This window comes from Pseudorasbora parva, chromosome 2, assembly GCF_024679245.1.
Source record: "Pseudorasbora parva isolate DD20220531a chromosome 2, ASM2467924v1, whole genome shotgun sequence".
NCBI classification, from domain to species: domain Eukaryota; kingdom Metazoa; phylum Chordata; class Actinopteri; order Cypriniformes; family Gobionidae; genus Pseudorasbora; species Pseudorasbora parva.
In genome coordinates this window covers 15,474,960-15,495,716 of record NC_090173.1, presented here as the reverse complement: position 1 = coordinate 15,495,716, position 20,757 = coordinate 15,474,960, and the positions used below count along the sequence as shown (strand labels likewise).

General features: G+C 38.0%; 1 protein-coding gene across 3 annotated transcripts in view; it reads right to left on the bottom strand.

Moving 5' to 3' along the window:
- Positions 1-544: 544 nt before the first annotated feature.
- slc16a5b (solute carrier family 16 member 5b) overlaps positions 545-20,757 on the bottom strand; it is a 31,582-nt gene continuing 11,369 nt past the window's right edge. For 2 of the 3 annotated variants that reach the window (XM_067456974.1, XM_067456982.1), the window contains 3 exons: positions 12,638-12,781; positions 11,671-12,534; positions 545-3,598 (listed from right to left, as the gene is read on the bottom strand). In XM_067456974.1, coding sequence (XP_067313075.1) covers positions 3,345-3,598; positions 11,671-12,534; positions 12,638-12,781 — 1,262 coding nt within the window. In that variant the 3' untranslated portion in view covers positions 545-3,344. Of the gene's footprint in view, positions 3,599-5,180; positions 5,271-11,670; positions 12,535-12,637; positions 12,782-20,757 lie in introns of all 3 variants that reach the window. The other variant, XM_067456987.1, reaches the window with a different exon arrangement.

Here is a 20,757-nt window from a genome sequence, read left to right as displayed (position 1 = left end):
GAGACGCGTTATGGTTCTGCTATTTGGAATTTTGTTACTTAGGGTGCGTTCACACTTATCATGTTTGGTTCGATTAAAACAAACCCTGGTGCAATTGCTCGTTTAGTGCGGTTCATTTGAACATATGTGAACGCTGCCATCCGAACCCTGGTGCGCACCAAACAAGTGGACCGAGACCGCTAAAAAGATGGGTCTCGGTCCGCTTCCAAACAAACTCTGGTGCGGTTCGATTGATATATGAATGTATATCACTGGGCAACAGATGATACGCACAATTAGCCTACATTAACCCAAAACTAACTTAATTAAAACGCCACAGCCCATACTGTTTTCATCTTTTTAATTATTAGAATATAGACATTAAGAGAATAAATTGTAATACAAGTACTTTTAATGATAAAAGTACATTTTAAAATCAAGTACTTTTTTACTTTTATTTAAGTAGGATTGTCGTTGTAGTACTTAAGTAAATATGGCTCTGGCTATTTGTACTTTTACTTAAGAACTGAGATTCAGTACTTCCTCCACCACTGCTGTTTGGTACCGTAGTGAATGAACTGGGCTTAGTGGGCTAAGCTAAATGCTATCAGATCGTCACCGTGCATCAGTGATCACCTGGTGCATCACCTCACTGAGACGAGAGGTATGTATCAACTCGCTTTATTTAAGGGAATAACATAGTTTAATATTAAAAAACGGTGGAGTATCCCTTTAAGGACTGACAATCGTGTTCTGCTGTTGTGTGAACGTGGCCATTAGGGATCCGAAAGACTGTGAAGAGTGACGAGCATTGATAGAACTGGAATGAGTGTAACTATGCTTTAGCATTGTCATTTTTATGCTCTCATCTTGTGATATCGCATCTTTTTTGTGTTTTGTTTAGGCCTAGATGTCTTTGGTCCGTGTTGTGTTCATATTTCAGATAAACCAGTTTGTTTGGAAGCTGAAATGTGGGTCTCGGTCTGCTTGTTTGGTGCACACCAGGGATCAGATGGCAGCGCTCACACATTCAAAAGAATCGTTTCAAAACCTGCCAACTGTGAACACCCTAAAACAAACATATGTTGGCACAACTGGGGAAATGTGACACTTGCAGCATGATTTGATCATGAAGTGATTACAGAGGGGCAAACTCAAAGTGTGTTTAGTCAAGGAAAACTGGCAGACAACACAAAAGCATACACTTTCTTTAATGCATACAAATATATAAATAAATTACTGATTTGAAAAAGCTGCATCTATTCAAAACAAAAAAACCTTTTTAATTTAAGGCGTCTATAAATACATTAAGGCATCTGTTTTCTACATTCATTTGTTCCCAGAAGAGCCTAATTTGAATCTAAATTACAGTAATATGAACGTCAATTGCAACTGGCCTTCGTCAGTAATCCTGAAGTAGTCTACGGTAAAAACAGAAATTATATTTTCAACAATGTTGTTGTGAGGTGATCTGAAGTGATTACAGGAGGAGTGAAGTATGAAAAGTTAAACCTGAAATTCTGGTCTAATCTATTTACAATAACAGTCCAGGAAACATTATGCTTTATCTCTGTACAGTCCCTGACAAAAGTCTTGTCGCTTATCTATTTTCTAGAAATACCTGATATTAACCTGACCTTTAATTAATTAATTGGTGTTAGAAATAGCTCATATGAAAAGCTCAAACCCTCCAAAATGATGTTTAATGCACTGAAATAAATAATTTTCACAGAAAAAATATTTATCATTTAATCAAGACAGAAAGGTCAAATTTTGGCAAGACAAAAGTTTTGTCGCCTATACAGAAATTGAACAAATTTACTGCAAATACAAAAATATGTCTGCAAATTAAGTTGTGGTGCTGTGTGAAGTATGACTTCCATGAGCTTGAAGGACTGCATCCATGGGGTTTGGCAAGGATTCATACAATTTATTGATGAAGTCATCAGGAATAGCTAAGAAAGCAGTCTTGCATGCCTCCCAGAGTTCATGGTTTCGTCTTCCATGCGTCCTCTTTCATCCTACCCCACATATGCTCAATGATGTTCATGTCTGGTGACTGGGCTGGCCAATCCTGGAGCATCTTGATCTTCTTCGCCTGAGGAACTTTGATGTGGAGATGGAAGTATGCGATGGAGCACCGTCCTGCTGCAGAATTTGGCCTCTGTTATGGTTGGGAATAAGAGGTAGCTAAGATTTCTTGGTATTTTAGACTATTAATGTTGCCTTCCACCCTGCAGATCTCTCGCACACCCCCATAGTGGATGTAACCCCAGACCATGATTTTTCCGCCACCGAACTTCACTGTTTTCTGGGTGAATCTCAGATCCATTCTGGCTCCAGTAGGTCTCCCGCAATATTTGCGGCGACTGTGGTGTAATTCAACAGAAGATTCATCTGAAAAATCCACCTTCTGCCACTTTTCCAGCGTCCATCCTTTTAGCAGGCTGTGGGCCTTGGCAAATGCCACACGATTTTTCAATTGTCTTTTGTTTAGTGCTGTCCTCTGGGCACTGATTCGACCATGGAGGCCATTTCGAGACAGAATCCGACAAACTGTTCTGGTTGACACAGGGACTTCAGGTGATCAGGTTTCGTGGAGCTCTGCTGCAGTGGAAAATGGGCTGGCCTTGGATTTTCGAGCCAACAAACGGTCCTCTCGAGCAGTTGTCTTGCGGGGTCTGCCTGACCTGGGCTTGTCAAAAACGTCTCCAGTCTCTTCAAATCTTTTTTTTATCCTCTGTACTTGACGCTGAGACACATTGAAGGTGTCTGCCACATCAGCAGTGGATCTGGTCTTCAGCCTCTTGTTAATCAAAACTTTAGTCTCAGGGTGAATCTTAGGCATGTTTGCAGAGGTCTAGTTGCCGTTGATGTGAAGGTCTAGTGTACTGGGGTTCTTTTTATACACACTTGAGACCTAATTGATCCATTATTAGTCACAGGGGAAGCTCATTTGACAAGGTGACAACACTTATGTCTTTGCAAAAATTGACTCAATGGGCTTTACCAAGCTGTGTATTAGAATACTTTTTAAAAGTTTAGTTTTTCACTAAAACATTATCACAAAAGCTGGTGGGATTAAAATTAGCCATTTCGTGTACAAAAATCTTCAGCGGCACTTTAAGTCAATTTGTACACAAGTGACAAGACTTTTGTCAGGGACTGTACATTATCTATGGCGAATACAGCTGATTGTCCACCAATAACCTCTTATTGGTGGACAATCAGCTGTATTTGCCATAGATAATGTACAAAAGGGAATAGACATATGATGGGAAAAGACTATAAGGCTGTGGAACTTAATGGACCAACGTTAGTTGCCTGTGGGGAAACGTGCTCAAGATGGTGTCTTGACAGCCCAATCACACATCTGTCTCAATGTCTTTGTCATTCATACTTTGTGAAGGCACTGGACTATAATTACAATCTGTGGACATCTTAATGTTTGGCTTCAGTGAATTAGTGTCTTCATGAATGGAGGAGCTCTTAACTTCTCTGTCCTTCTGTCTGTCCAGCCAGTAGAAGGACAACATGATGAAGAGACCAGCTGTGGAGCCGGTTATGCTGCAGGCGAAGAACACATAGACGTATTGCCTAGTACTGTCAACCAAGATTCCTGTAAAATATAAAAAATAAGCCACATTAATCACGTTTACTTTGATCACTGTAATAGAGTGCACTGGCCATTTCTCAATGGGCTTTGTTTTTCAGAAGTATTTACGCAGCACGTTTGAGCTTCTTCAAGGACCAATGAGGTTCATTCTTGTGTTACGCAGCACGTTTGAGCTTCTTCAAGGACCAATGAGGTTCATTCTTGTGTTACGCAGCACGTTTGAGCTTCTTCAAGGACCAATGAGGTTCATTCTTGTGTTACGCAGCACGTTTGAGCTTCTTCAAGGACCAATGAGGTTCATTCTTGTGTTACGCAGCACGTTTGAGCTTCTTCAAGGACCAATGAGGTTCATTCTTGTGTTACGCAGCACGTTTGAGCTTCAGCAAGAACCAATGAGGTTCATTCTCGTGTTACGCAGCACGTTTGAGCTTCAGCAAGAACCAATGAGGTTCATTCTCGTGTTACGCAGCACATTTGAGCTTCAGCAAGAACCAATGAGGTTCATTCTCGTGTTACGCAACACGTTTGAGCTTCAGCAAGAACCAATGAGGTTCATTCTCGTGTTACGCAGCACGTTTGAGCTTCAGCAAGAACCAATGAGGTTCATTCTTGTGTTACGCAGCACGTTTGAGCTTCAGCAAGAACCAATGAGGTTCATTCTCGTGTTACGCAGCACGTTTGAGCTTCAGCAAGAACCAATGAGGTTCATTCTCATGTTACGCAGCACGTTTGAGCTTCAGCAAGAACCAATGAGGTTCATTCTCGTGTTACGCAGCACGTTTGAGCTTCAGCAAGAACCAATGAGGTTCATTCTCGTGTTACGCAGCACATTTGAGCTTCAGCAATAACCAATGAGGTTCATTCTCGTGTTACGCAACACGTTTGAGCTTCAGCAAGAACCAATGAGGTTCATTCTCGTGTTACGCAGCACGTTTGAGCTTCAGCAAGAACCAATGAGGTTCATTCTCGTGTTACGCAGCACGTTTGAGCTTCAGCAAGAACCAATGAGGTTCAGGAATTACATCCAGGCATTTTTTTTTAAAAAATGTAAGTACAATGAAAAACATGTATGTACACAATAAGTGCATTGTATCAAATTATTAATTACAATGTTAGTACATAGTAGTTAAGGCCACCTAATAAAAAGTGGGTCCAAAAGTATCATATGTAGTCAATACCACTCATGCTCCATTTTCTAAACTCCCAAGGCCGGCCTGGGACAACATTTCAGGCTGGGAGTCTTAAGTCGCTTTCAAGGAAATTATGTTAACTCCGCACATTTTATACATTTCCTAAAGTAGCGTCTAGTTTCTTTTCTCGTATACGATTATGCAAATTCAGTGCAGGATGTTCTTTTCCAGTATGTGTAAATGGCCTGTAAAGTCCTGGCTGCATGGTCTAGCTTTATTTTAACGACTTTTGATGAGGTTAGTTGTTACTTTATTTTCCCTGCTCTATACATGACAGCTGCACAAATGGATTGATTAATGGTAGTCAGTTTTTAAATATCATAACTTATTGTGGTATTGTAATTTCAGGGAAGAAAAAAATAATAATACAGAGATATTTGAACTTTGGGACCTACTTCTTGCAGGATGCGGGACAAAGCTCCCAGTTTCGAGACTGTCACCCTACTCTGGGGGAGAGATTTTGCCAAAGCAAGACCAACTCCTATCTATAAGTATGAAGGAAAAGCACAATTTTAACAACTGCTTGATAAACTCGCATTTAGATAAACAATATTCAAATCTACAATCAAATCTGACATGACCCGTCTCATAGATGTTGGTTCTTACACTCAAGTAGCATTAAAATTGTGCATATTTAGGGATGGTCAAGCGCATGTGCTGTCCTCTGCTCAGGTTTCTATGGCAACTGGAGCTTTTACCAGCAGCTTTAGAGATGCAATGACGTTGGTTTTTATCTTATTCAATTATCTTGTTATTATCATATTTTTTGATATAGTGCACGAGTTGTGTGACTACATAGTGCACTAAAGAAAATATTCGTTTTTTTGTTGTTGTTGTTTCTTTTGGAGCTTGGGAACAGAGAGCTTGAATGGAAAAGAGCTCTATGTAAAGAGTAAGAAGAAAAGAAATCACATGGGTTTAAAACGACTGGAGTGATAATATTTTCTGGCCCTGACAAATACACTGCAAACATGCTTTTCTTATTATTCTTATATCTAAATATTCTTAAATCAAGATGCATTTACTAGATTAATACTATTACATAAGAGATTTTTTCTTGTTTTCCCAGACACAGATGCAGTTGCTTAACCTGTAATCAGCACAGCCGTAGAAAACGGGTAGGCAAAGACCAGCGCTGTCACGTGCCGAACGGTGATGTTGATTAATCCAAGGATGGCCGTCAGTAGAAATAAAAAACGAATTGCGACCTTTTTATCTCACAATTGATTTTTTTCAGTTTTCACTGATTATCTCTTCATCACTGCGCCTGTTTGTGGGTGGGATATATTAAACAGCAAGTGAACATTTTGACCTCAAAGTTGATGTGTTAGAAGCTAGAAAAATGGGCAAGCGTAAGAATTTGAGCGAGTTTGACAATGGCCAAATTGTGATGTCTAGACATCTGGGTCAGATCATCTCCAAAACTGAAGATCTTGTGGGGTGTTCCCGTCTGCAGTGGTCAGTGTCTATCAAAAGTGCTCCAAGGAAGGAACAGTGGTGAACCGGCGACAGGGTCATGGGCGGCCAAGGCTCATTGATGCACGTGGGAAGTGAAGGCTGGCCTGTGTGGGCCGATCAAACAGACGAGCTACTGGAACTCAAATTGCTCAAGACGTTAATGCTGGTTCTGATAGAAAGGTGTCAGAATACACAGTGCATCAAAGTTTGTTGCGTATGCGGCTGCATAGCCACAGATCAGTCAGAGTCCCCATGTTGACCCCTGTCCACAGCCGAAAGCAGCAACTGTGGGCAAGTGAGCATCGCAACTGATCCACTAAAGGGTTACTTCAGCGATTAGCATATGGCTTTGTATCAGTAGAAACCCTGGAGTATATTCAAATGATCGTGCTCCCCCCTCGTATATCCCTCAGAGTTGAGAGATTTATGCATTTTATTTCTGGAAAAATTCATCTCGTGACGCAAATTGACGATATTTGCGTCATGAGAGGAATGATTGCCCAGAGGCTAAAGACTACAGCCAGCAGAGGGAGCCATTTCCGCATGTTTTCAACTCGTGCATGGGGAATGGAGATCACACAGCTCAGCTACAGGCATTAATTTAAACGGATGCTGAGCAATGTAAGTGTTTTAACTTCTCAAATTAATTTCTATGAAAGTTAAACTTCCAAAGGCATGAACTGAAAACGCGTTGTGAATGTATGCCGCGGATGTGGTCGCGATTACCTCAGCTCTCATCACGAGAGCTCATCAACTCATTTATGACGTTAAATGTAATCTGATTCCTAATCGGAGTTGGTGCTGTGAGACTCACGCGGCAACTTATATTGAACACACACGTTCAGTATTTAATCGTAGGAACTCAGTCTCTGTATATGGAGGACCAAATTACTCAAAATGAAATAATGAAATAAATAATGAATTCAATTAAATGTACCAGTTTATTCTGAAATAATTAAAAAAGTTATTTAATAATTAAACAATTAATTTAATTAAATATTAATTAAATAAATAGCTAAATGTATCTATTTATTTTGTAAAATTACATGAAATCGTTTAATATATTTCACAATTACCTCTTCCACACACACTCTTCCAAATAGATACAAATACATTTTTTCATTATTAAATGTGCTTTTTCAAAAATACGTTTTTCATAATAATAGAGGACATTTCACGAATGCCAATCAACAGGCAGTGGGTGGAGCTTGGCGCTGATTGGATAATCCTTTCAGATTGATTACTTTTTTCTGTCTGGGTCTGGCAATTGGCAAAGGGAAATTGAGGAATTGACTGGAAATTAATATGGCGGTAGGAATTGATCAAGATAAAAACGCACTGCCTTAAACACAGCCACTCATAGTTTTTAGAAAATTCAATAAGGTCAAAATAGATTTTCAGTAACAAATAAGAAAAGAGAAGCACCCTTGGTGTTCCGTGATGTCATCACCACACACAGATGGATCTGTCATGTCTGTCAACTCTTCAACTTTAAACCAATCAGTTCCAAGCTCCGCCCCCTGCCTGTTGATTAGCATCTGTGAAATGTCCTCTATTATTATGAAAAAAATCTTTGAGAAAATCGTGCTTTGGAAATGCGTGATTCGTCAAATAAGCGTCATTCGTAAATGCAGCATATTATTATGAAAAATGTCTTTTTGAAAAAGCACATTAAATAATGGAAAAAAAAAGAGTTTTAAACATAAAAAATGTGGAAGAGGTAATTGTGAAATATATTAAACAATTTAATGTAATTTAAAATAATAAATAGATACATTTATTTATTTATTGAATTAATAATTAATGAAATTAATTAATTTAATTAATAATTAAATTATTTCAGAATAAACTGGTACATTTAATTGTTGTTTTATTGAATTCATTATTTATTGAATTTTCATTTTGAGTAATTTGGTCCTCCATATCAGTAATCCAGTAGCGTTGGCTTTGGGAATGGCCTCACAGGGCAGAGAAGCATTCTGGGAATTGTAGTCTTTCATCCCCATGAGACAAAAATACATTTTCTGTCTTTTCTCAGTCTAGAAGACACCAAATTCAAAAATAATTTCACATTTCTACTACATTAATGACACAGTTTAAATACAGATTCATCTTCCCAGCGCTGAAGTACCCCTTAAGCAATGGAAGAAGGTAGGCTGGCCTGATGAATCACGTTTTCTTTTACATCACGTGGATGGCCATGTTCTTCACTTACCTGGGGAACACATGGCGCCAGGATGCACTATTGGAAATCTCGCAATTTTGACTTTATATCTTGCAATTCTGACTTTATAACGTACAATTTACACAAAATTAAGGATAACGGTCTGAATTGCGAGATGTAAACTCAGTTATGAGAAATGTAAAGGTGCCCTAGAATGAAACATTGAATTAACCTTGCCATGGTGAAATAATAAGAGTTCAGTACATAGACATCACATACTGTGAGTCTCAAACATCATTGCCTCCTACTTCTTATGTAAGTCTCGTGAATGAAAAACACCACGGACAAAATATCAAGTGATTCTCAACATAATGCCAACTGTGACGCAATCATTGGGGATCATTTATATGCACACCCCCAACATTTACATCTGTCCAAACATGTTCATTGTCAGGCGGAACTGACGGAGCCGAATCATCGGGACTGCAGGTAAACATGCGTCACGCCCTTTTTTTTTTTTTTTCTGTCTATGGTCACCCCAGGATAGCAAAAACATGTCATGTTCCAGGCTGTGCAGGGGACGTGAGGACTTTTCTACCCTTCCCACAGATAAAAAATGTCAACAGTCATGGTTGATGTTTATAATCGGATACCACAACAATTTAATTCAAGATCGTTCGTTTGTTCGGCCCATTTCAAGCAAGCTTCGCTCAGCGTCATTGTCTTCTCTTCCGCGTTCCTCAAATAAAGAATCAAACGGTCATGATTCGGACCGCGTGTCAAACTGCTGAAACCACATGACACTGGCGATATAAATCACCAATCAATCTGCTGATTCGAAACAAACACAGAAGCGAAGACAATGCTGAATAAAGTCGTATTTTTATTTTATTTTTTTGGATCAAATGTATTGTCGACGCTTTAAACCAACTGATGTCACATAATGGACTACTTTGAGGATGTTTTCATTATTGTCACGCCCGGCTTTGCCGTGCCGGGGGTGCTTACTCCACTATGGATAGAATGTGTGGGTTGTGTTTCTTCCCCCAGGCTGAAGGGGGAGCTGTCCGTTTTCGGTCCATCTGATTATAGGGGATGGGCTCGACTATGGTGAAAAGGATCTCCCTGCCAGTTGCTCAGGGCTGCTGCTCTGAGCTGGGCGTCTCTGCTTTTGCTCTGGCCTCCAGGCAGCCATACTCTCCTGCTTTTTTTTGTTGTTTTCTTTTGTATTGCACCTGTTTGATACTTTACTGATTGGCACTAGATTTTTGATTAGTTTATCTTTGTTTCTCTTTTACTGATTACTTCTCTTTTGACAGTAATTCATTTCAAAACATACATTCCTTATCTTTATCCTTGTTTAAATAAATTATTTTGCATTTAACTTTACATACGGTGTGGTCTCCCCTATGTCATTGCTACTATGAGCTAAGTGGTCATAACATTATCTTCTGGACGTGGACAGCAAGTGGGCATTGACTTACATTCAAAGGACAGAAAGCCCTCGGACAATCTAAAATAGCCTATCTTAAACGGTGTTCTGAGGATGAACGGAGGTCTTACGGGTGTGGAACGACATTAGGGTGAGTCATTAATGAAAGAAATTTCATTTTTGGGTGAATTAACCCTTTAAATTAGCCTAGGGTGACAAGACGTCCCGAAAAATTCGGGACAGTCCCAAAATCTACACTGCTGTCCCGAATCTGACCCTAATTGTCCCGAAAATTATACTAAAGCAAAATCTTGAGTAGTTATTATCTGATAAACATTAAAAACTGTGCAGAGGTTGAGTCGTCCTGCAACCAGCCCCCGTCGGCTGCTTATTGGCTGCAGCATCTTTTTTCTAAGTTCTTAAAAAAATTCTGTAGGCGGTTTGTGCTGACGTCGGGCCTCCACAACCTAGGTAGGCTATAGCTGTGTGAATTTAAAGTCTTATTGTTTCTATACATGTATCTTATGCACAAAGACAATGCGGCACTGTGTACCAAAAAATACTTTACTACACAATTATTTCTTTATTTTCGTTTAAGCTTATTATCGTTAGGCTAGACATAAAGGTCTGATTCACGCACGTTACTTACAACAGTCATTGTGGGGGTTTTTTTGTGTGTTTTTTTTACAATAACATTTGAGTTCATGATTTTAATGTAGTGTTTTTTGTGGCAGACTAAAGACTAAAAGACTGTTGATCTTTGCATACAAAATATGTTTGGTTCAAGTTTGAAATCCATTATCTTTTATGATGGGCTAGTAAGGCTACGCAGTGTAATATCATAGCCCCCCACCCCCGTCCCGAATTTCAGCCAATGTCATCTGGTCACCCTAAATAAGCCACATATCCTCTAACCCTGTATGTAGATATCAGAGAACAATTTAACATATTGTTTCTACTCATTCTAGGGCACCGTTAAAAAGTTTCTTTTTTTTCTGTGGCAGAAACAAGATTTCATACTTTTCTGTCAGTAAAAGTCAAGTACTTAAGTGTAATTTTAAATATATTTCTGATAAGTATATAAAGTATATTTGACGTACATAAAAGATAGACTGAAATTATACTTAGTTTGTAGTTTAAGAGGTATAGTAAAAGAGGCAAACTTTCTGTGCTATAGTATTTCTGTGCCAAATACACTCCTTCAGGAATCTGTTTCTGAAAGTTTTGGTTACTACATAGTGCACTAGACTAGAGGAACTACATTTATGTTTGTTGTTGTTGTTGTTCCTTTTGACGCTTCAGTAGTTGTATGGAAAAGAGCATCATGTAAGTGTAAGAAGAAAAAACATTTAAAAATGATGAGTGTCAATGCTTGTTGGCCCTGACAAATACACTAGAAAACAAGCTTTTCTTATTTCATATTTTTCTTGTTTCCAGTCTTAATGTCTAAAAATTCTCAAGTAAAATGACACAAGATATTTTTCTAGTTTTATGGAAAATAAAATCAAAATGAAGTGAGTTTTTTCTTAAAACAAGCTAAATGATCTGTCAATGGTGTAAGAAAAATAGTCTTGTTTCTGTTCCAAACAGAAATAAAATATTTTTCTTACCCCATTGGTAGATCATTTAGCTTACCTCATTTTGATTCTCTTTGATTGAAATTTTTTTTAAGGTTTTATATACATTTATATATACATATTGGACTAGAAACAAGACAAAAATATGAAGTAAGAAACCCATTTTTTTCAGTGTACAAAGCGTTCTGCTTTCTCCCACTAATACATGTATTTTTAAAGCAAATAAAAGTCAGACATTTCAAACATTACATCACCTGCTAATGGTGGGCCTAGAAGTAGCATGATGCTTTCCATAATGCTGATGAGGCCCAGGGCGGATGGGAAGCGGCTCATCTCGACCGTGTCCATCAGTACGGTGAACAACAAGGAGCCGACGATGCTCATGGAAAACCCAAACACTATAACATACGCCAGCAGTACCGAGAAACTCGTTCCCATCCCACAGATGCAGTTGCTCAACCCGTTGATCAGCACAGCCGTGGCAAACAGGTAGGCGAAGTTATGGCTTCCTCGGAAACGAGGCAGCCCGAAAACCAGCGCTGTCGCGGGCCGAACGGTGATGTTGATCAATCCGAGGATGGCCATCAGCAGAGCGGCTCGGTCCTGCTCCATACCGTACGCGGTGGCGTAGGGAACCAGGTACACCAGGGGCACCACGAAGCCCAGCATCATCCAGGACACCCCAAGAGCATAGGCACAGAAGTGCGGGTTACTGCACAGCAAGTCGAAAGCCATGTGTCTGCGCAGGAAAGGCATGACGGTGGAGAGAGTGGCCCGCAGGCGGCCCTTCAGACCCTCTCTTTCCTGATGAACAGAAAGGCAATTGGTTTTGAGGTGGTGATTGTCCATCAGACCGGTTTTGGCTCCTGTCTTTGGTTTGGCCCCAAGGGGGCGCATCACGGCCCCACAAACGCAGCAGTTCAGCAGAACCCCTCCCAGCACCAGAAAGCTGCCCCGCCAACCAAAGCAGCTGAGCAGATAGTTGGCCAGCAATGGTAGGGTGCTCAGCCCGAGGGCAGTGCCAGTGGAAGACAAGGCGTTGGCGAACGCCCGGCGACGCACAAAATAGTGGCCAACCATGGTGATCGATGGCTGGAAACACAAAGAGAATCCCATTCCTAAGAAAGGAAAGACGATTTAGTCCGTTTCATGTGGTTCATCCTACTGTGCAAGAACATGATTTTTCACACCACAGTTTCTGTGAAGGTAATATATGCCCACCTGTGATAATGCCAGCGGTGATATACAGCTCTACCATTGTCCGTGCAAATGAGCTGGCGGCCATTCCCAGTCCGCTCAGGATGCCGCCAATAATTATTGTTGCACGGCAACCGCAGCGCTCCACGAGAACACTACATATGGGGCCTACGGAAAGACAATGGCATTGTATGAGCAATAATGAACGCGGTTAGTCGCAAATACGCCGTGCGCACACAATAGCTGCGTTTCAGATGATCCTGTTTAATGTCCTCACACATATGCAGATGATGACAAACAAAACATTGGCTATTAAAACACTATATGAAGGTCCATTCACTGCATTTGATAGGCTTCGACAAAAAGGTTTCAATTTGATTATGGAATCAGGCTGTCATGTCAATGCAGAAATATGGTACTGCCCATCTGAACAAGGGCTGGACCCACACATGGCATGCGGGAGGGGAAACATTTATATTTGGGGCCATAACTTAAGAATTAGTTGACTTAATTTGTCCAATTGTCTTAGTAAATTATCATTCAAGTACATATAATCCAGTATTTTGAATTACAACAGGGACACAAACTCACATTTTGGTCCTTTGTGAAAAAAGAAGTGCACTTAATTGCCCTTAAAAAAGTATACTTCAAGTTAATTTTATTAAGTATACTTAAGTAAAGTCACTTAAGTTCAAGTATATTTTTAACCCCTTAATGTCACTGGCCCACCGGTGGGCCCATTTGCCACTGCATGTTTAAAACAATATATCCTATATTTATCCTGATCTAATGTTGACAAACTATATATCATTCGAAAGCTTACGAACTCAAGATTCATCCTGTGCAAACCGTTTTGAAATCGGACCTTGCGTTACCATGGAAACGGTGCTCTAAATTATTCTAGTGGGCTCCTCCCCAAGTGGCGTCGTCATGTTTCATATTTATTTAACTACTTTATAATAAAAACCTTTTCTAATCTTGACAAAACGCATATCGTCGGAAAGGTCTGAGTCTCACGGTTCTATATCTGCAAACTGTTTTGTGATATTTACACAAAAATATATACATTTGACACAGGAAATTGCATTAAAAAAAAATCAATGGAATTTCAATGACACCCGGTGGCTATTTATGGTACAACGCCTAAACAAAACCTCATGGGAACTTCAATTTTTGTGATATCAACTTCAAATTTGGAACACAAATTGATTAGACATATGGCTTTGATTTGATAGTCATTTTAGAGTACACATTATTTTGTAACATATATTTTATATTAAATATTAAATATCTAGTACAATATATTTGATTTACAGTACATTTAAACTTCCATAACTTTTTTATACTTACATTTTTTGAACTTATGTCTATATTCCAAAGCATTCTTGAATTGCAACCATTTAAATTTGGATAGTGAATTTTCATGTATATTTTCAAAAAGGGGGGTGACACTTAAGGGGTTAAGTTAGTTTATGTGGTAAGTATACTAATAAAAAAAATGTTGGTTTTTGTTGGTTTAACTTAAAAAAGTAAGTAAACTGGTTGCCTCAAAATATTGAGTTTATTGAAATAAAAAAATTGAGTTTATACAATGAAGGAAATTTGTTTAATAAATAGACACAAATATTTTGAGTTTATCTTAACCACATAACAAATGTGATAAATCATGAAAATAGCACTATTTGGCATGTTTCACTGCGTCATCAGAAATAAAACACACACAATTACCCAATACGCTCACAAAATCTTTTAATAATATTTTAATAAAGGTTGTCGAATCTCAAAAAATGTTCATTGTATTAACTCAATTTTAATTTCAATCAACTCAATTTTAAGGCAACCAGGTAACTTTTTTTTCTGATTATTTTTTTACAGTATACTTGTAGTTGACCAATTTATTACTACTGGGACTAAATTGGCCCACTTTTAGTGTATAAAAGTATACTTTTAAAACTGGTTTAACTGTAACAGTAGTAAACTTTGAGTGCACAACTAGTTTTTTGATTGTGCTGCAACTATACAAGTGGACTTGTGGCGATGCTGATAGTTTACTCGTAGCAAAATTTTTACTTTATGAAAGTACACTTTGAATTGTACTTCCAGTGAACTACTAGTTTAGTAGTGTTATACTGTGGCAAATATACTTGTAAGTTTTCTTTAAGTAAACTTAACATAATACTTTAATATATATATATATATATATATATATATATATATATATATATATATATATATATATATATATATATATATATATATATATATATATATATATATATGCTTTTATGCTTTATATGCTTTTGCTTTTTTTGTATACTACCATGTTCCTATTTAGGTATTAAAGTACAGTAAAATATGTATTTCAAGTATAAAAATTAAGTAGATTTGAAGCCAATTCATATGTACACTAACAGTGGACTACACAAACAATTCACATACTTTGGTATTAAAAACATCTGTTTCAAAGATCATCAAAAAATGTAAGTTTGTACAACTATGTGTATTTAATACAAAGAGTAAACACAGCTACAAAACAACTAAACTTAGAATACTTTATTATACTTTTAAGTAGCCTATATCTCGATTCAAAAGATAGGCCAAATAGACACTAAGTATTCACATGCATGTGTGTGTATTTATATATACATAATATTTATACACCGTACACACATTATGTAAACACACACTTTTATTTTAATGCGATTAATCGTTTGAAAGCACTAATTTAATACATGACATGCAGGTTTTAATAGAAATGACATCAAGTACAGTTCACCATAAATGTCAGTATATTCAGGAGTACACTTTAAATAGATTTCAAAGACAACAGAATTAGAAAATTACATATAAAGATGTACATAAATCCTATTTAAGTGGGTCAAAATTGCATCCTAAAGTCCAACTAATTGCATTTAATATAAATTTAAACTAAAATGCATTTTCCTTTAGTTGCAATTAACATGCAATCAAAATTGTTCAGTTCACACTCCAGTACATACTTTTTTAAAGGAAATTATTTCCATATTAAGTACTCTTTTTAAAAGTATGCTAGTGTTATTTTCACAAGTGGTAATAAAGCTTAAAATTAAAGCTATAGTAGGCTATTTCACGTCAGCTCAACCAACAGGACAAAGCAATTGTTTTTCTCAACAGGTTTCCTAAGCGCCCTTTTCCATCCTGCCCAGTCAACCAATCAAACCATACCAGTTCATTGCAGTGCAGTGGACGCTATAGTGAAATAAGTGTGCTAAACATCTAGTAAGTATTTCATTTCTCTTGTGTTGATTAGTACATGTACAGTGGTCTAAAATTATAATCTGATTGCGTTATGATCATGTTATATTTGGATTCTAACTAATCACACTTAGTAAACAATAAGTAACTAGTACTGGAATATTTTTATATAGTAATCGCCCTGGTCCTGCCCTAGACATTGGTTGACACGACTCAAACAAACAGAGCAATGTCCTGAAATGTTTTACTTTTCAGGAAATCAGCCTATAAGGCTTACTTAGAGCTGTCTTTGCACATTAATCTCGGATAATAAAAAACGTACACACTTTTAGGATGCTATTTTATCGATAAAGTCATATCTAAGTAGGTATCCCAAGACACCGAGAGTGAAAATGAGCGTTACGAAATATCGCCATCACTTTTGCACTGTTCCTTTTTGTTTGTTAAACTAGAAATCTGATTTGATGTTACACTTTGCACCCACTGACTGAGCACAGCAGTTAGTATAGTGCAAATTACTTCAAGCTCTTTAAAACCGCAGGGGAGATTGAACATTTGCCCTGCTTAAATGAATGCTTTAGGCGTCACAGCACTGTGAAAATAAACTCGAAAAGGATCCCCTTAACATTGTCTTTGGCACTAACATGTCCAGCCGACAGCAAAGAGAAAGGGTTGGGAAGACAAATACACATTTAAACTCGTAGAAGATCGATGGTATCTTAGCTGTTCCAGAGCCAGATCAGGATACAACCTCCTGCCTGACTCAGAGCCTGTTCTCAAGGTCCCTAAGAAGTGTTCACTTCTCCGTACACACTCAGCAACATAAAATTTGAAGATGTTTGCTACACACAAAAAACATTGTGCATATACAAACCCGATTCCCAAAAAGTTGGGACACTCTACAAATGGTGAATAAGATAGAAATGCAATAATTTACAAATCTCATAAACTTATTCACGATAGAATATAGATAACATAATTATCAAATGTTGAAAGTGAGATATTTTGAAATGTCTTGCCATATATTGGCTCATTTTGGATTTCATGAGAGCTACACATAACAAAAAAGTTGTGACGGGTAGCAATAAGAGGCCGGAAAAGTTAAATATACAAATAAGGAAATGCTGGAGGACCAATTTGCAACTTATTAGGTCAACTGGCAGCATGATTGGGTATATAAAGAGCCTCTCAGAGTGGCAGTGACTCTCAGAAGTCAAGATGGGCAGAGGATCACTAATTTCCCCAATGCTGTGGAAAGAAAATTGTGGAGCAATCTCAGAAAATTAGTTCAGAGATTTTCTAAGACAGTTGAGCAACTAGAAGCCTGTTTAGAGAAGAATGGGACAACATTTCTATTTCCTAAACTTGAGCAGCTGGTCTCCTCAGTCCCCAGACGTTTGCAGACTGGTTTAAAAAGAAGAGGGGATGCCACACAGGGGTAAACATGGCCTTGTCCCAACTTTTTTTAAACTCAACTTATTTTCCCCTTCAAAATGATTAATTTTCTCAGTTTAAACATATAATGTCATCTATGTTGTATATTGAAATTTGACACTTCCATATTATTGCATTCTGTTTTTATTTTGTACAGTGTCCCAACTTTTTTGGACTCTGGTTTGTATTAGTATACTACTGTTATGAAAACCTATGGATGTAACCTAATGGATTGTAATGGTGGCATACCTTGTGTACTTTGATCGCAGGCGCAGCTGCCTGGTAACGAATACTGAGCTGCTTTAAGCTGAATAAAAATGCCAGTCCCCCAAATCCTTTTCTCCACGTCAGCTATTCTTCGAGTTACACTGCAATGACTGGCTGAATTTCCCTGTGAAGTGATATATAAGTGTGCACTTGTGTCCTGATTGAGCACTCCTTATGATTAAGAATCTCACTTAAAAGGTTAGTTCACCCAAAAAGTAACATTATCCCAAAATGTACTCACCCTTCAGCCATCACAGGTTTGACTATATGACTTTCTTATTTCAGCCAAACACAATCAGTTATATAAAAAATATCCTGGCTCTTCCGAATCCCTTTATAATGAGAATGAGATATTGAAGCAGGGCCGTGCACAGACATTTTGAGGGGCAGTGGCCCAAACCAAAAAAGGGGGCACTATAATAAGGGGAATGAGTATCATCTTAATATAGAGAATGAATATCAATTATTTTACAATCATACTGTAAATACAACTGTTAGGCTTTAGTGCTAATTTGTTTTTCTAATTATTCTTCCAAAAAGTTGATTCTGAGCTAATTTGATCTATTTTTTATTTTTATTTTTTATTGGAGATTTAAGTAGCAAATGAGAATCACAAAAAATGTTGAATATATTTTGAGCCGAAAGGTCTTGTTTATGATTTATGTAAATCACATGCAACAGTTTTTTTAATAACAGAATATGTAAAAGTATATGTTATTTGGGGTAAAAGGCATATTTAACATGACAATAAACAGCTGACTGACTTCCATTTGTTAACATGACATGGTTAAAATTCAGATGGGAAATATCTTAAGTTTGGTGTCCATCTTAGAGGTAACATCATATTTATAATAAAAATATGAAAATAATCATATCATATACAAATATATTGAGTTGTTACAACGATAAAACCTATAAATTATTATGGGATCTCATTCATTCAGTGTTTTCAGATTATTTACTTAAAAATTTGTTTCTGTATTTTAAAAATATTTTTATATTAACATTTTAATATTTACTGAACAATAATGAATTCTTTTAATTATTAAAATAAACAGAAAATACTGCAAACGTTGCTAGAGATTTTTTGCAGAAGAATGAGCACATTTTGCTTAGGGTGTTTTAGCCCCATTGTACCCTGATACAACTCATTTATATTTATAATTGCCTTTATTTACCCTGAAGTGGCCATACTCATTTCTAGTCAGAATATGAGTCTGAATCTGCTCCATTGGGCTGTGATTATGAGGCGTGTTTCAACCCAACCAGGAAAGACCTCAATTGGATAGACTGACAACCAATCAGAGCAACGAAGCGACGCATAACGTCAGTTGTCAAATGTCAACAGAGCTCAACTGCACTGTGTTGCCAAGTCCGCGTTTTTTCAGCGACTATTATGTGATATACAGACCCATGAGTGCGAATTTTAGCAGGCAACCTCGCCAAAAAAACACACTTTACCCTAAAAACACATTTTACTTTAAAGGTGCACTATGTAGTATTTTTGCAGTAAAATATCCAAAAAGCACTAGGCCAGTGTTATATATTTTGTTCAGTTGAGTTCTTACAATATCCCAGATGTTTCCAACTATTTGTAAATTGTGAGAAAATTGCTATTTTAACTAAGGAACAGGACGTTTCAGCATAGCGTTTGAGGAAGTCGCCTGTCAATTTCGTCATATCTGCGCTACCCTCGGTTTCAGGTTTTATTTGGCAGGAGCGCTTTACTCTTAGCAGTGTGAACAAGTGAACGCACGGAGTAACGTCATAACATCGTTTTAAACACACTTAAATGTATCTAATATGATAAACAGAGCTGCATTACCTCATAATCATAACCGGAAGAGCGGATCAGTGCAGGCGCCCGGCGACTGTGTCCCGTCATAATAAAAGTCCCGGTATTCGCGAGGCGGGTATTTGTTTAACAATCGCTCCAGCAGCTGTGCTCAGGTCCATAACACTCGGTCCTGCTCTGCTTTACACTACAGTAACGTTATTAACCGCATCTATGAACGTGATTTCTGCCCGAGTCCTATTTTCCACCGGCTGTGATGTGAAGACGACATGTCCCAAGATGCTGCGCTCACACTTTGCGTCATCAAACTACACATTTGTTTTGAATAGGCGCCCTCCAGTGGACGGAAAGTTCCATAGTGCACCTTTAACACATTTTACCCCAAAAACACATTTGAAAACTTTTTTAAAAAAATTAAAACTTGGCAACCCTGTCTGCACGCGTGCTGGAATAAACGATCTCAGCCGGTGTTGTAAAAAAATTTACAAGATATTTTTAAAGATACACAGTAAATTTAATGATACACAGAGTACTTACCCAACATGATCATCATTTCTGAGAGAAATAGTGAAGGTGATGCAGATACAAACAAGATCTCCGTTTAGGATCCGAACAAATATAACCCAAGCCCCTTTGATGACGTGCATGATTACGTTCCTGTTGATCATCTGTCCGTCATCGTCTAAAGCCCGCCCTGATGATTTCATTGGTCTGAACAGTTTCTGTTCGGGGATAATTACTCCTCTATGGATCGAGTCCAGACCGAACTGCCCGTCCTAAAAATGTTGTGGGCGGGGCTAAGTTCGGCTGGCATCCAGGCTAGCCTTTTTATTACCTTTATTTAATTGTGTATACGATTAATATGGTCTAAATAAAATATATTAAATATGACGTATGCTATAGATCCTAGTATTAACTCGTAAAATTGATTATAATCGGAAATCTGTTTTACAGGAGTTAAAGAGTGACAAACTGTCAGCTAAATATTCAGTAAATGACGATTTACCCGCTGGCATGCTGGAGCAGTTTGAATCCATGTTTGCACTGTTGAAACAAACAAGCTACTCATTTTGCGGATCAACCACTGTCTGTAATGTCGATTGTAGTTTGTAATATACCTGTTAATGGGACGACTATCTGGAACTGTCATCTCCACAGAGAGCGGACACAGCCACAGACTGAGCGATGCTGCGGAGCGAGCGGGAAAACGCGGAACTAGTGGATTTTTAGCAGAACAGAGCACTTTTATGGGAATCCTCTGAGGGTGAGGGAGGGAAGGGGGCAAGAGGGGCACCTTAGCCGATGAGTGCAAAGGGGGCCACCCCCCTGTGCACGGCCCTGTTTCGAAGCCCAAAAAAGTGCATCCATCCATTATAAAAGTAATTCTTACAGCTCCAGTTAATAAAGTCCTTCT